Source organism: Grampus griseus, assembly GCF_964374135.1.
Source record: "Grampus griseus genome assembly, chromosome: 7".
In the NCBI taxonomy this organism is placed as follows: domain Eukaryota; kingdom Metazoa; phylum Chordata; class Mammalia; order Artiodactyla; family Delphinidae; genus Grampus; species Grampus griseus.
In genome coordinates, this window is record NC_139001.1 from 9,294,014 (window position 1) to 9,309,649 (window position 15,636).

General features: G+C 39.9%; 1 protein-coding gene across 1 annotated transcript in view; it reads right to left on the minus strand.

The window, feature by feature from the left end:
• Positions 1-15,636, minus strand: part of FBXO36 (F-box protein 36) — a gene marked incomplete at its 5' end in the record, with an annotated part of 100,877 nt that overhangs the window by 42,895 nt on the left and 42,346 nt on the right. Inside the window, one exon of the mRNA XM_082658096.1 lies at positions 61-169. Coding sequence (XP_082514222.1) covers positions 61-169 — 109 coding nt within the window. The remainder of the gene's footprint in view (positions 1-60; positions 170-15,636) is intronic.

Genomic DNA, 15,636 nt, shown 5'->3' on the forward strand with positions numbered 1-15,636 from the left:
TGTCACTAACTAAAGAGAACTTAAGAGCAGCAAGTATACATAATATGTCCCCTTCCTTACCCTGAAGATGTGAGTTCCTTAGGAAGTCTTCATGAGTTTCTTTTGTTTCTCCAGGTTTTGTTGATCTATACTCACTCCTCAGAGAGATCTTCCACCATCTAAAGGTTACCTGTAATTGAACAGATAGAAAGCGAGATGAACTAAAACTGATTTCAATACCAACAGCTGTGTTTAGGTCTGGGGTTTTAAAAAAAATCACCATCATGGAAGGCACATAAGGCTGTGTGTCCAACAGCAGGTATAACTTCACAAACTGGCATCACATCAAATTAGAAGTGAGGTCTGTGCATCAGTGAACATTTTCCTTAGAAATTAGGGGCACAAAACCAAAGTGCTGGAAGGAATCTTAAAAATCTCTCAAGTCAATTGGTGTTAAATCACCCGGAGCCAAATGGCTAGCTGCTCCTGAGAACAGAGGTTCTTTACCTTTGGGAGCCATTTCCAAAGTAATTGCTTAGTTCTCCTCCTCCCTTCCCTGTCTACAGAGCAGACATGAGGAGTGGATACTTTTCTCGTGGAGAGAGACAGGCACTTGGATAGAGCCAGGAAAAGCACCATCATGCCTTGACTGATGCATCAGAGTGTCATTACCCAAGACACTTCTTGGTAATGGATCTGCTGACAGTGCATTTCACTTCTATGAGCATTTTGGTTTATCAGAAGCAAACCTCATTTCCATGGTTATGGACTGCACTTAGTTTCTATGTTGATTTCATAGCAGTGTCAACCAAACTCTTCCTGCTGTAGGGCTCCCAGGGAAAAGATGGGTAAGGAGACAGACAGTGCTGAGAAACTGCTTGGCTTCCTAGTTCTGGTTTCTTTCCTCGTTGGCATTACCATGTAAGGTTAAAATTTGTTCAGCTCGGGCTTCCCTGGTGGCGCAGTGGTTGAGAGTCCACCTGCCGATGCAGGGGACACGGGTTCGTGCCCCGGTCCGGGAAGATCCCACATGCCGCGGAGCGGCTGGGCCTGTGAGCCATGGCCGCTGAGCCTGCGCGTCTGGAGCCTGTGCTCCGCAACGGGAGAGGCCGCGACAGTGAGAGGCCAGCGTACCGCAAAACAAAAACAAACAAACAAACAAAAAAATTAGTTCAGCTCCACCCAACGCAAAATTGTTAAGTAGGTGAAACTTGCTAAGAGGGCTCCCTTTATTTATTTTCCTCTCCCCCATCCCCAGCCACCCAACACTCCCCGTGGTCCTCACAGGTCCTGGGTGCACCTCCTTGGGCTACTGCCTTGGGAGCCTCCTTGGGAGCAGAGGGAAAATATATACATACGTAGGTTACAAAACTCCATAATCTCAGAATATTGTCGTCGCTGATTCCTTTCAGAAAATCCCTTCGCCTGCCACTTTTGTTCTTTTCTCAGCATGAGGCTCACCAAAATCATCCTCTTTAGTATCTTTCTGCCCCATCTCCAGAGAGTTAAGGGTATATCAGTCTACTAGGGCTGCCATAAAAAAATATCACAGACTGGGTGGCTTGAACAACAGAAATTTATTCCCTCACAGTTCTGGAGGCTGCAAGTCCAAGATCAACGTGTTGGCAAGTTTGGTGTCTCCTGAGGCCTCTCTCCTTGGTTGCAGTTGCCACCTTCTCACTGTGTCCTCATGTGATCTTACCTCTGGGTATGTGCATCCCTGGTGTCTCTTCCTCTTCTTATAAGGACACTGGTCATATTGGATTAGGGCCCCACACTGATGACCTCATTTAACCTTAATTAGTTCTTGAAAGGCCCTATGTACAAATACAGTTACATTAAGGGTTAGGGTTTCAACATAAGACTTTAAAGGGGGGAACACAATTCGATCTATAACCAAAGGGTATCAGGTATTACAGGAGAAAGAGCATGAATTTTGGAGCAAAGAAGGACTTGGCTCATCTATTTAATCTCTCTGCACTTCAATTTTCCTTTTCATCTCCTTCTATTAAGTATTATTAAAATTAATATTAAGGGCTTCCCTGGTGGTGCAATGGTTAAGAATCCACCTGCCAGTGCAGGGGACACAGGTTCGAGCCCTGGTCTGGGAAGATCCCACATGCCGTGGAGCAACTAAGCCCATGAGCCACAACTACTCAGCCTGTGCTCTAGAGCCTGCGAGCCACAACTACTGAGCCTGCATGCCACAGCTACTGAAGCCCGCTCATCTAGACCCCATGGTCTGCAACAACAGAAGACACTGCAGTGAGAAGCCCACGTACTACAACGAAGAGTAGCCCGTGCTCACCTCAACTAGAGAAAGCCTGCTTACATTAACGAAGACCCAATGCAACCAAAAAATAAATAATTAATTAACATTAAATATTATAAATAATATTCCCTTGCTATTGGATGAAGATGCCAGGTCATCTGAATCTAATGCAACATTCTTTATACACATAATCTAGAACTTTTAGAACTAGTTGGGAAGTCAGAAATAATTAAGTCCATTTCCTGTGACTCATGTGAGGAAAATATTTCAAACAGGTTAAGTCAGAAGTGATAGGTGTCCCTCCCTACAACCACACGACCAGATGTTATGTTACAATTAAATTCTGACATAAGAAAGACAGACACCACAGGAGTCCAAAACATGTTTCTAGAAGCTCAGTGGGGTGCCCCCTCCCATCCACTCTGGCACCCTACAGGAACCTTCTCAGGAAAGTTTCTCTCTGGGACAAGAGCACCTAAATTATAATGACCTAATCAGCTACCCCTCTAGCTAGATCAAGCAACTAAATCGTGAGTTAAGTGTAAAATTTTGGAATGCATGTAGTTCTAGACAGGGCGTAACCCAGAAACATTTAGCTACAGAGCTTACTTCTTACATTGTTCAAAAAAAAGGCAGACAGACACTTGTACAATCTTACTTGTCAGCTTCATATCTTGCACATCATCCATTTCACCAATTAAGAATTATTTCTGACATTTCTTCTGCTAATGAATTAGCCCTGTGGTACTGATTGAGAAGGCAATGTTCAAAGTGCTTGCTGTCATGGCCTCTAGAGGGAGACTCCTCAGGACACAGACTCAAGTTACCTTGCACACACAGACAAGCAAACTACTGGCTCCTCTGAGGTATTTAAGGTAAATGCCTAAGGATATAACACTTGCCTAAGGAAACGCGGCTGGTTAAAACCAGAACCCAAGCCTCCTCACTGTTAACTCTTCAACACAGGGTTTGTTCTGAGTCACGAAGCTTTCTTTACGTACAACCTGCATACTATAACTCATCAGACCACCTCCACGGAGCAGTACACAGAAATATGCGCCTCAGAACCACAACTGAGCCTAGTCAAGACTCTTATGTTCTACATACTGTACTTATTAAAACAGAAAAAGATATGAGACAGATATTTTCTAACACTTACTGTCTCTCAAATTTTAAAGATTTTTTTTTAAGTGACAAAACCCAATATTGGTGAGGACAAAAAAAAAAAAAAAAAAAGGGAGCCCAGCCCCTTAATACTCATTGAGAAGAGTGTAAATTGGTTTGGCAATATCTTCCAAAAACCTTAAAGTCATCCATTCCCTTTGACCCAGATATTCTACTCCTAAGGAATTTATCAGAGACATGTACAACATTTTTTATATAAGAATGTTTGTCATAGGTTAATTATAATCATGAAAAATCAGTGCTGACCTAAGGGTCCAATAGTTGGGACTAGTTAAATAATCATGGCCCATTTAGATGATGGAATACTCTGTGGCCAATAAAACAATCTGTGAAGAAATGATTAATAACATAGATCAATGTTAATGATCATTTGTTAAAAGGCTCAGAAGTGTATACACCCCTGCTCCAAATATTTAAAGGAAAATATTTCTATGTGCAGGAGGAAGGAGCATATTAGCTTGGCAATAAATAAATGCAATTATTTCACATCACAGATACAGTTTGAAGGAAGCTAAAGTGTAGCCCCCAAATATTTGTGAGTTGGCTACTAACTGTCATGGTATTAGCTTATTTTAAGTCATAGTGCATAGAAATTTATTGTTATATATTTATCTCTATTTTGAAAACCTTAAAATCTGTAAATACTGTTTTGAACATCTTATCAGCTGCGAATGTTTTGTTAATGAACAATCCTGGCTGCAAGAAAAGCCACAGAGGAGCTTCCCAGGGGTTTTGCGATGGTTTAGATCTGGCTGGAACATGGGTTTCATCAGGCTCCCAATCACCTGTGAGCAGTGTGAGACTGACTGTCTTTTCATGGATGAAGAAGTCGACGGCAGACGGTGAAATAACTTGTCCCAGCTCCTCTCCCAGGCAGAGGCTGACCTAGAAAGAGTCTAGTTCTCTTTCATTGCCTCATACCCTCTCCAGGAAGGGCAGGCGGCCAGTCTCATTATACAACACACACCATCATTTGGTATCTCAATAGAAATCATGTGACCTGTAAGAATTCCTTAAAATTTTAATTTAGCATATTTTCTCTGATATTTCCAGTGAATCATTTTAATAAATTTGAAAATTGAGCTACTTGTATTTATTTTTTGACAGCTTGTTGCACTTTAACGTGTAATACCCGAGGTACAAGAAAACTGCATCTAAGGGGCTTCCCTGGTGGCGCAGTGGTTGGGAGTCCGCCTGTCGATGCAGGGGACACGGGTTCGTGCCCCGGTCCGGGAAGATCGCACATGCCGTGGAGCGGCTGGGCCTGTGAGCCATGGCCGCTGAGCCTGCACATCCAGAGGCTGTGCTCCGCAACGGGAGAGGCCACAACAGTGAGAGGCTCGCGTACCACAAAAAAAAAAAAAAGAAAATTGCATCTAACATTGTTATAAATAAAAGAAATCAGATCAGTCATCAAGGGCTCCAGAGTGAACAGCAGCTTCATAACCTCCATGCTTATCATCTTTGCCTTCTGGGTGTAATTTAATAAGATCAATTCGAAGAATGGTAATTGCAGCTTCAGTTGCAAATTTCAAACTCTTAACTTCGTCTATGGTTGGTTCCTACACCCCTGCTTGTTTGTTGTCTCAGGGTTTACCACTGACCAAGTCAAGACCGAGCCATTTTAGATTTTTGCGTTCTGAGCCTCACTGTGAAAAGCTCTCAATTTTGCAGCCCGATCTGTGGAGTCTTGGGCAGCATTAACTGCTAGAGCATTAGGAATAACAAGAAGAGATCTTGCAAACTCGGCAAGAGCAAGCTGTTCCTGGGAGCCCATGCTGGTTGCATAGTTTTCAAGGTATACGGAAAGGGCTGCTTCTACAATCTGCTTCTACCCGGACCCACAGATTTTGACTCCAAAACTCACCACACAAAGAGCATCAGGTAACGAGTGCTCCATCTCGCCACACATGAAATCATTTGCCCCAAGTAAGATGAATGACGCAGAGGTACGAGCCTTAGTGTTTTTAATCAAGATCAGTTCATCATCATAAATTCTCTCCTGTACCAACATTGAAGCTTCAAAAGTTTCTTCACCTTCCAAATGAAAATTGAGCTACTTTTAAAAGAGAGGTCTAAGATTCCTCATTGATCCCGACGTCTCTTCTGCACGAATTATTATGGCAAGACGACGAGGTATTTGTCATTCACCCAGTGAAGGTCCCTAAAGCTTAAGTCCTTTGCCCACCAGGAGAGGAACTCAGGAGGCACTGGGAAAAGGTGGGCACAGTGGGCATCTCAGCATTTGAGTATATTTGGGCAATATACACCCCACCCCGGTCCCCCAGGTTCGGAGATTGTGTTACTCCCATCACTACATTTGAAAAATCCTGCTGCTGGGACAAAAGCAGAGACTCTGGTGTTAGAAGGATCTGGCTTTAAACCGTGGTCTCTGCCATTTACCTGGGGCAAATGTCTTTTTAAAAAATATTTATTATTTTTGGCTGCATCAGGTCTTTGTTGAGGCATGTGGGATCTTCCGCTGCGGCACGGGCTCTTTGTTGCAGCGCATGGGCTTCTCTCTAGTAGTGGCATGTGGGTTTTTCTCTCTCTAGTTGTGGTGCACGGGCTCCAGAGCACATGGGCTCTGTAGTTTGTAGCACGGGCTCTCTAGTTGTGGTGTGTGGGCTTAGTTGCCGTGCGGCATGTGGGATCTTAGCTCCCCCAACTGGGATTGAACCTACGTCCCCTTCATTGGAAGGCGGATTCCTTACCATTGGACCACCAGGAACGTCTCTTTTGGGCAAATGTCTTAATCTCTTGTGACCTCAGTTTCTTCATCTCCAAAATGGAAACAACCACGATGCCCACTTCATTGAATTTGGAGGGATGACCTGGGATAAATCCAAAGTGCCCAGCACGATGCCAGGCACATGATGCCAGCCCGTGAGCTCCGTAGAGGACGGTCCTTGCCTCTTTCCTTCCCTCTTTCCCTCTTGTTCCCTTGCTGGTCACCCCTTCATACTTATAACACACTCAGCCCCCAAGTACCTACAGATCAGAACCTTGTCTTTGTTCTCATCAACTATCTAACAATATTCAACCATACTTCATTGGGACTTCTGTGGCAGTCCAGTGGTTAAGACTCCGTGCTTCCACTGCAGGGAGCATGGGTTCCATCCCTGGTCGGGGAACTAAGATGCCGCATGGTCAAAAAGAAAACAAAAACATACTTCATCAAGTTCTGCTTTCTTAGTTGTATTCTTCAAGGATCTTTATTTCAGCTTTTCACTCTGACTTGGTATTTGACTTTTCTAATCATCAATAATCATTAAGAATTGCACATTCTTTGCAGTAAGTATTTTCTCAACAGCATAATTAAATAGTCATCCATCTATCCAGTCAATACACAAAGTTGCTCATGAAGGATTAGGGTGACTTGCCAGATAACCGCATACCAAATGGGGCATTCTGACTCTTTCTAAGCATCTGTCCAGGAAATACGATTGTAATTTAGCACACGACTGTTTCTGCTTTCTCCTGCAGGCTGTTGTTATTCTATCAGATCAAATTTCTCCCTGTTTTGGAAATCATATATAATTTGGGGATTTTACAGAGTGGGGTTGAGATTGTGTCAGAGAGAGTTTATGAAATTAGATATTTTATTTGATGAAGAAGGATTTTGTTACCTGAACATTCTACTGAGAAATGGAGAAGCAAGAATTGCAAGGGCAAACTGCGAGTAATTTTACCTTTCGATATTACTCAAAAGCTCACAAAGCACTGGCATTCCAAAATGTAGAAAGATATTGTATTTTAAATGAATTATGAAGATTATTTTCATTCACTGCACATTTAAACTATAAACAATTATGATATGCTTTTGGTCCAAATTTACAACTTTAAATATGTGTTCCCCTATGTGTCTACGTTTGGCTCAGTTGGTCTAAACACAGCAAAACTTAGATTTTCAGCTATTGAAAATTTTCCTCTGGAATAGGAGCAATTTTTATACATTAGGAATAAAAGCATCATTATTAAATATGGGAAAGATGAGTCTGAGGCTGAAATGAAAATGGAATCAATGGAAGTTTTTAATAAGGGAAAACTGACTACATTGAAATGTTTCTTCCTTTAAGAACTCAGAAATGAAGCTGCCCTCGGAGAGTCGAATTAGTGCACCTCTAACACAGTGGGTGTGATTAGGAATCGGTGGCAGACATTGTTGGTTGCTCCCCAGCATTCATTTGCCCACCTGCTCTTTCCACATGAACCCTGATTTTTCCCATAGCCTCTCTCCTCTGCATTGCTTGTGCTCAGTGAATGGGCCTCACCTCTAGCTCCAGGGGGTGCAACATGATGGGTCTAAGCCATTCCTTGTAGGTTTGTTCCCCCTGCCTATGATTGGTATGGGCATGGGCATGTGACAAAATTTTGGCCAATGAGACAGAAGGAGAAATCTGCAGGAGCTTCTGGGAAAGATTTTATCACTTATAAGGAGTGTTGACTAAAAAAAAATGCACAACCTAAAAGTTGAGAATCATGTTTTATTTGGCAGACTTTCTGAGGACTTCAAGCCTGGGAGGCAGCTTCTTAGACAGGATATATAGGAGTTTTGTGACAAAGAGCAGGTAGTCGGAACATCAAAAGATTACTGTTAATTAAAGAAAACCAGATATGTCAAGTTAATGAATTTAGCACTTTTCTATGTACGGGGAGGTGCAAGAATCTGGGCTCATTGAAATCTTTCCTTTAGCTATCTAGGGCCAGTATCCTGTTTCTTTCCCATCCTGAGTCCCCTCAGGATGCACCGCTGGGGGTGGCTGCAGGGGCTGAGGGCTTGGCAGTGGGCAGCCCGTTGGTCTCCATCCTGAACTTCCTCAGGGCTCACCATCCAGGATGGCTGTAGTGGCTTGATGGCTGCAACATCCTTTGTTTACTGATATGGCAGGCAACATTTTTCATTCACAGGAGAAACACAGCCCCTTTTTGGGCACTGGCTGTTGTGTTTTGATGCGATCACTGGAGAAGCAGCAGCCATTTTGTGACTATGAGGGGAGCCAGCCTGAGGTGACAAGAATGTTTCCTGGAGGAGGCAGAACCAATAGATTGTGGAGAGAAGGAGCCAGAGCACTGTCCCTGTGTTGGGAACCTCTTTTCCTTTAAACTTGTTTTTATGTGAAATAATGCCATGTTCCATCAGATTTAATACACCATCCATTGAATACCATAGCATTATTTATTATATAGAAAGAAATAACACTCTTAAGGAAACTGAAACACAATGGGTTTCTATCACTTGTTTTACAGTTATTGAAAGAGCTCTTTTATTCTTCACTAGACATGTATTTTATTATGTTATTTTTAGCAATTATAGTGGACCCTTGGTTAACACAGGTTTGCACTGCACAGGTCCACGTATAGGCAGGTTTTTGGGTTTTTTTTTTTTAATGACTGTATTTGGAGGTAGAGTCTTATTTATTTTATTTTATTTATTTATTTATTTTTGGCTGCGTTGGGTCTTCGTTGCTGCACTCAGGCTTTCTTCTGGTTGTGGCGAGCAGGGGCTGCTCTTTGTTGTGGTACACGGGCTTCTCACTGCAGCGGCTTCTCTTGTTGCGGAGCACAGGCTCTAGGTGCATGCGCTTCAGTAGCTGTGGCACATGGGTTTAGTTGCTCCACGGCATGTGGGATCTTCCTGGACCAGGCCTCGAACCCATGTCCCTGCATTGGCAGGCGGATTCTTTCTTAACCACTGCACCACCAGGGAAGCCCTAGGCGGTTTTTTTCACTAAATACATATACTGCAGGACTACATGCCCTGCATTTGGTTGAATCCACGGATGTATTAGGGGAACCACTGACCAAAACTGCCCGCCCTGGACAGGCACGATAGTAACCACTGGCATGAGTTATCTTACAACAGGAGGTCCTGGTAAGGAACATGGAACTAACAAGCTACCACCAACTGGAAGAATTCGGGAAAGGTCAGAAGGAGAGAGGAGACGTCAGTCCATATATCCTACCAGACTCCCAGAATCCTTCTCGATGGAATACATCTTGGCTGAGCGATGCATGTGCCACCAGAAAGGACCCTGAGTCAGAATGATTGGCCAGAGACAACCCAGAAACTAACCCCATCACCATAAAACCTGAGACTGCGAGCCACACGGCAGAGCGGTTCTCCTGGGTTCCCTTGCCCTGCTGCTCTCTGCCCGGGGGCCCCTTCCCAATAAAGTCTCTCATTTTGTCAGCACGTGTGTTTCCTTGGACAATTCATTTCCGAGTATTAGACAGGAGCCCACTCTCAGCCGCTGGAAGGGGTCCCCCTTCCTGCAACAGATGCAAAACCTTCAACAGGAGGGTAGACGCTGAAGTTACACAAGGATTTATAACTGCATGGAGGGTCAGTGGCTGCCCCCACCTTGTTGTTCAAGGGTCAACTGTACTTCATTAATTTTATAAATTATATTAACACAATACATGTATTACATTAATTTTAATATAATAAATTTACATTAGCCTTGTATATACCTAAAAATGGAAAATATAAGTAGAATAAATAGATGAAGGTATTCCTAAAACTTTCCCATATTCAACGTCTGAGTCTTTAATGTTTTACTCAGAATATTATCTCTGTGGCGTGGAGAGCATGGTGATAACAGCAGTAAAGTGCTGGGCTCTTAAGCTGGCTCTGCAGTGACTTAGAGCTAGCTTCCTTTTGATTCCCACTTTGGGAAAGCTGTAGACATCTCAGATTCACCCCTATTCCCTCCCATTTTCATCCTGGATTCAAACTGTGCTCTCCCACAACTTCTGGATTTTCTTCCAAACTACTGTTTTCATGCTTAGCTCCAGTTTCTGGTTACTATGAATAAAGGTTCTATAAACATTCGTGTACAAGTTTTTGCCCTCTTTTACCCTTTAAGTTGTTAACCATCTTCTATTAGTTAACAATCCTTAATAATAAATTGTTTCTGGTAAAATAAGTATGGTTTCTCTCTCCTCAATGGACTTTGCTTGAGATACCTGGCATGGTATCTCATTTTTTCATTTATTTTGCAGGGTACTTGGTGAGAGCTTTTAATATGGGAATACTTCACGTCTAGGACACTTTCTTGTATAATTTTTTCTGGAATTTCTTTTTTTCCAGGTATTGGACATCCTGGTCTAATTCTTTTATTACGTTTTTTTCCCTACTGCCCATCATTTACTTTTGATTCTTTTTTTCTAGGAGATATTCTCAATTTTATCCTCCAACCCTTCTAAGCAGTTTTTCATTTTTCCTATATATTTCTATTTTCTAAAAGCTCTTTTTAGTTTTCTGAGTGTTTCTTTTTTATTGTGTACTGTCCTTGTTTCATGGATACAATAACTTTCTTATCCTTCTGAGGATATTACTGACGAGTATTTTGTTCTGCCTTTGTTCATTGTGTTTGTTTTTTCCAAGATTACATTTCCTGTATGTTGTTGTTACTGTTAATTTGTTTTGGCGTTACTCAAAAGCCTGACATAACTCGTCACCATTCATGTGTATTCAGGAGTAGGGTGCTAGGAAGCTGACTGGAAGATCTGGGCATTTGAGCAGGGCTTGGCCAGAGGAGGACCTCACTGTAGGGTGGTCTGCTGAAGCTCTTCGGGTGGAGGATCCTGCCTATTAATATCTTGAGATCTCTTTTCAGCCTGGTGAAGAATCTTCCAGCTTTCTTCCTGGAGGGTATAAACCTGGCTGCCCACAGCTTTCTGTGAGCCACTGGGAAGTTAGAGTGAGTCTCCCAGTTCAGTATGTGGATTTTCACTTAATCCCTTGCCATATTCAGCCCTGAGTTCCTCTGTCCCCAGTGGCCTGGGGTCCTGAGTCCATTGTATCCCTAGTTTACCCCTCCAGAGACCAAACTTCTGGTCTTCTCCTGGGTGGTGAGGCAAAGCTCTTGCTGGGTGTGCAAAGGAGAGTAGGGGACAAAGATGAAGGTGGTTCTAACCACATTTTAAACAGGCTGTTGGGAATTCCCTGGTGGTCCAGTGGTTAGAACTCGGCGCTATCATTGCTGGGGCCCAGGTTCGATCCTTGGTCAGGGAAATGGGATCACACACACACACACACACACACAAACAGGATGTCAAACATCCTTCTTGTTCGAAGGTCCTTTTTTACTCTAGCATTCAAAAAGAACCTATTTCCGCCCATTCCTGAGCCACCCTGCTCTGAGGTTCTGGGGCACAAATCTGATTACTTCCTGACTTCCCTACCACTAGCTTAGAATTCAGCTTTTTCAGGGCTGTTAAATCAGCTACCAGTAAGTCATCTGCTTTTCAGCATGCAAAATTGTTGCCTTTGTCGCCTTTCCCATTCTCTTTTGTCTTTGCGGGTTTACGCTTTAGAAAAACCCTATAATTATCGTTTTAGCGGCACTGCTAGAGGCAGGGAAGATATACAATAGTACTATAACTAGAAGCTACACTTTGTGTATCCTTAAGATGTTTAAAATGCTGTCAAGAATCTGACATACTATATTTGTCATTTTAATTTAAATACATAGGCTAATGCAAATGATTAAGTTGGTAGTCAACGTTTAAACTTAGGAATATCTATTAAATTTATAATGATTTTAAGATGTTTAAATGTTTAAAAGAGTTTGATCATCTACATTTTTAAGTTTGTTTCTCTACAGTTTTATAAACATGTCGTTTGATTTTGTTAGATTTGTAATTATGTCTCTTTAGATTTCAGAAGTACTTGAGAAAACCAAATATATTAAATTCATGAGATAGATTGAAATGCTTAAGAGGATTTAATCATGTTTGTCAGTGTTATTTAAATTTAAGAGAATTTATTAGATTTACAAGTTTTGTGGCTTTAATTTATAATTTTTAAGGTAATTTGATTAAGTTTGTAAACTGTGCTTAAATGTTTAAGGGATTACAATTTGTTAAATGTATAAGCTAATTACACATTAATCAAAGAACAATGAAAATGAGTGTTTTAATTTTAATACAAAATTACTTGATTTATAATTGAATTTCCTAGATTTGTAAGTTGTATTTGAGGGTTTAAAGAAAAATAGGTTTTTAACTTCTAACTTTAATTGAATATTTGTGATAAACACAAATAATTGTAATAAACTTAAAATGTTTCTAATAAACTATAAGCAATTACAAATAATTGTAAAATAGATTTTCTTAAATCAGATTTAAAAGATTTATATAGGAATTTGGGGACTATTGGGTGGCCAGTTGGAAAAAGAAAATTGATTTATGCCTCACATCAGGATAAATTACAAATAGATCAAAGATCTGCATGTAAAAAAAACGAGACCATACAAGTACTAGAAGGAAAAAAAATAGTGAATCCTCTTATTATCTTTCTATGTCTCAAATTCCAAAAGCCATAAAAGAGAAGATTTATGCATTTGATTATATAAATATAAAAAACTTCTGTACGGCAAAGTTGCCAAAGACCTGTATGGAAATGTTTAAAGCAGCTTTGCTCATAATACACTGTACCTCCAAATTGGAAACAACCAAAATATCCATCAACTGGTAAATAGATAAATACATCCAAACGAAGAAATATTACTCAGCAATAAAGAGAACTGCTCATACATGCAAAAACATGGTTGAATCTCAAAAGCATTATGCTAAGTGAAAGAAGCCAGATATGAAAAAGAACCAGATACACTGTATGATTCCATTTAGGGCATGTTGAAAAAGGCAAAACAGAAATCAGGTCAGTGGTACCAGGGGATGGAGGTGGGAAAGGGGACTCACTGCAAACGGACATGAGAAAACTTTTGGGGTTGGTGAAAATATTTTATATCTTTATTATAAGGTGGTGGTTATACATTTATCAAATTTATGGAACCTAAAAAGGGTAATTTTCACTGTACTAAAAGCATAGCAAGAAGCCTGATTTAAAAAAAAATACAGCAAACAAAGACAAAAGAAAAATGATAAACTGGGAAAAACATTCACAGTTAATATCACAACAAAGGGTTAATCTCCCTAAAGAGTTTGTAGAAACAGAGAAACGACCAACAAATTAATTTTAAAAGTGAGCAAAAGACAGGAAAACCAAGTTCACAGGAAAAACATTCACATGGCCCATAAACATGAAAAGATGCTCAATTTCACTCAGAATAATAGAAAGCGTATTAAAATCACACCGACGTATGTGTTTTCTGTTTCTCATCTACCCAGACTGACAAAATCCTAAAGACTGAAAACACTCTGTTAGCAAGGCTGTGGAGAAACAGGAAATCTCATGATTATGGTACAACAGCTAGGGAGGGAAATTTAGCATGATCTAATAATAAACGAGGTTCTCCACTGAGGTATTATTTGCAAAAGCTAAAAAGATTAGAAGCAACCTGCGTGTGGCAGCAGGAGACTGGTTGAATAAACTTTTCACACAACCATACAAAGGAGTATGTACTTGTCATTCTCTGTCCTAAAAAAGAATGAGGAAGATCTCCATGTGCTGCCGGGGAGGGACCTCCAGAACATATTGTGAGATGAATCCCCCCGCTAGAACATTAGGTCCAGGAGGCTGGGAGTCTTTGATCGTTTTGCTCATTGCTATTATCTCAGGATCTAGAAGAGTGTCAGTAATATAGTAGGAACTAAAAAAAAAAAAAAATTGTTGAATTAATGAATTGCCTGATCGTATCGTGTTGTTTTTATTTTCCCTTATGGCTTATCCTTTTCTTATCAATTCATAAAAGGTCTTTTTATCCTAAGTAGTGGTTATAATTCTTTGTTTCATAAGGGTGTCAACTGACATTGTTTATGCTGTATGCACCATTTCAGAAATGTAAGGTTTTTTTCTTTTTCTTTTTTGGCTGCACCGTGCGGCAAGCGGGATCTTAGTTCCCCAACCAGGGATTGAATCCGTGCCCCCTGCAATGGAAGCACGGAGTCTTAACCACTGGACCACCAGGGAAGTTCCCAACATTTTTTTCTAAACTTAAATCTTGAAATCTTTTCCCTTATGACTTTTGTGTTTCCTATATTAAGAAGGCCTCCTACACTTGAAGGTTACTCATATATTTTCCTAAACTACATTCCTAATATTTAATATCAATATAATTCACTGCATTAATAAATCAAAGAGAAAATATCCTAGGATTAGATTAATCAAAGTCCCAAAATGCTGACAAAATTCAGTAGCCATTCCTAATATAAATCCTAAGTAAAAAAAAAAAAAATCCTAAGAAAAATAGTGATAGAATGAAACTACTTAAATATAAAATATATTCACACACACACACTCACATATATACAAACCCATACACCTGGTAAACACCATTTTGAATGGTAAAATACTGAAGCCTTGACATATAAATCAGGAACAAGGTCACTTTTATTCAACAGTACTTTTGGTTCTCTAGCTAATACAATAAAATAAGAAAATAAATGGAAGGAAGAGAAGGTGTTTTAATAGATAGGATAGCTAAAAATCTACTATTGAATAGAATTCATGAAAATTTAATAGGGAGATTGGATATACAAAATTATACGTAAAAAAGCTTTATTTAAAATAAATAATTTATATATAATATTTATAATATAAGCATTTAGAAATGGATATGGGAAAAAATGTACCCCACACACAATAATTTAAAACACTAAAATACCTAAAAATAACGAACATAAAGGTTACAGAACCTAATAAAAAAACGCTATTCAATGTTACTGATGGTCCTAACGCCAATACCTGAACAAATTGAGTGACATTTCATATTCTAAGACTGGAAATTTCAATTTCTAAAAAAAGAAACTCACCCTCTCCCAAATTAATATATAAACCTAATGCAACAACAATCAGAATTCAGTTTCCTATTTTGGTAAGAGGACAAAATTTTATAAAATTCATATTATAAAATAAATATGTGAAAATTGCCAAGAAAATCTTGGGAAGAAAGAATAATGTCTTGTAACATATTAGAATGTAATAGAAGGCGATTATAAATAAATAGCATGGTATTTGTATATAATAAACAAATATACTGGTAGACTGGAATAAAGTTCAGAAGTAGCGTCAGATGTAAATGGGAAACTAATGTATGGTAAAGGTATTATTTCAACTTCAGAAGAAAAGGATGAATTATTAATAAATAGTGTTGATATGATAAGGCATCTACTTAAAAGAAATAAATTTAAACTTCTACCTCCAACTACATTCAAAAATAAAATCTAGATGGACTATTATGATAAATGCAAAAAGTAATACTACAAGATTTTATGGGAAAAGTATTACTTTA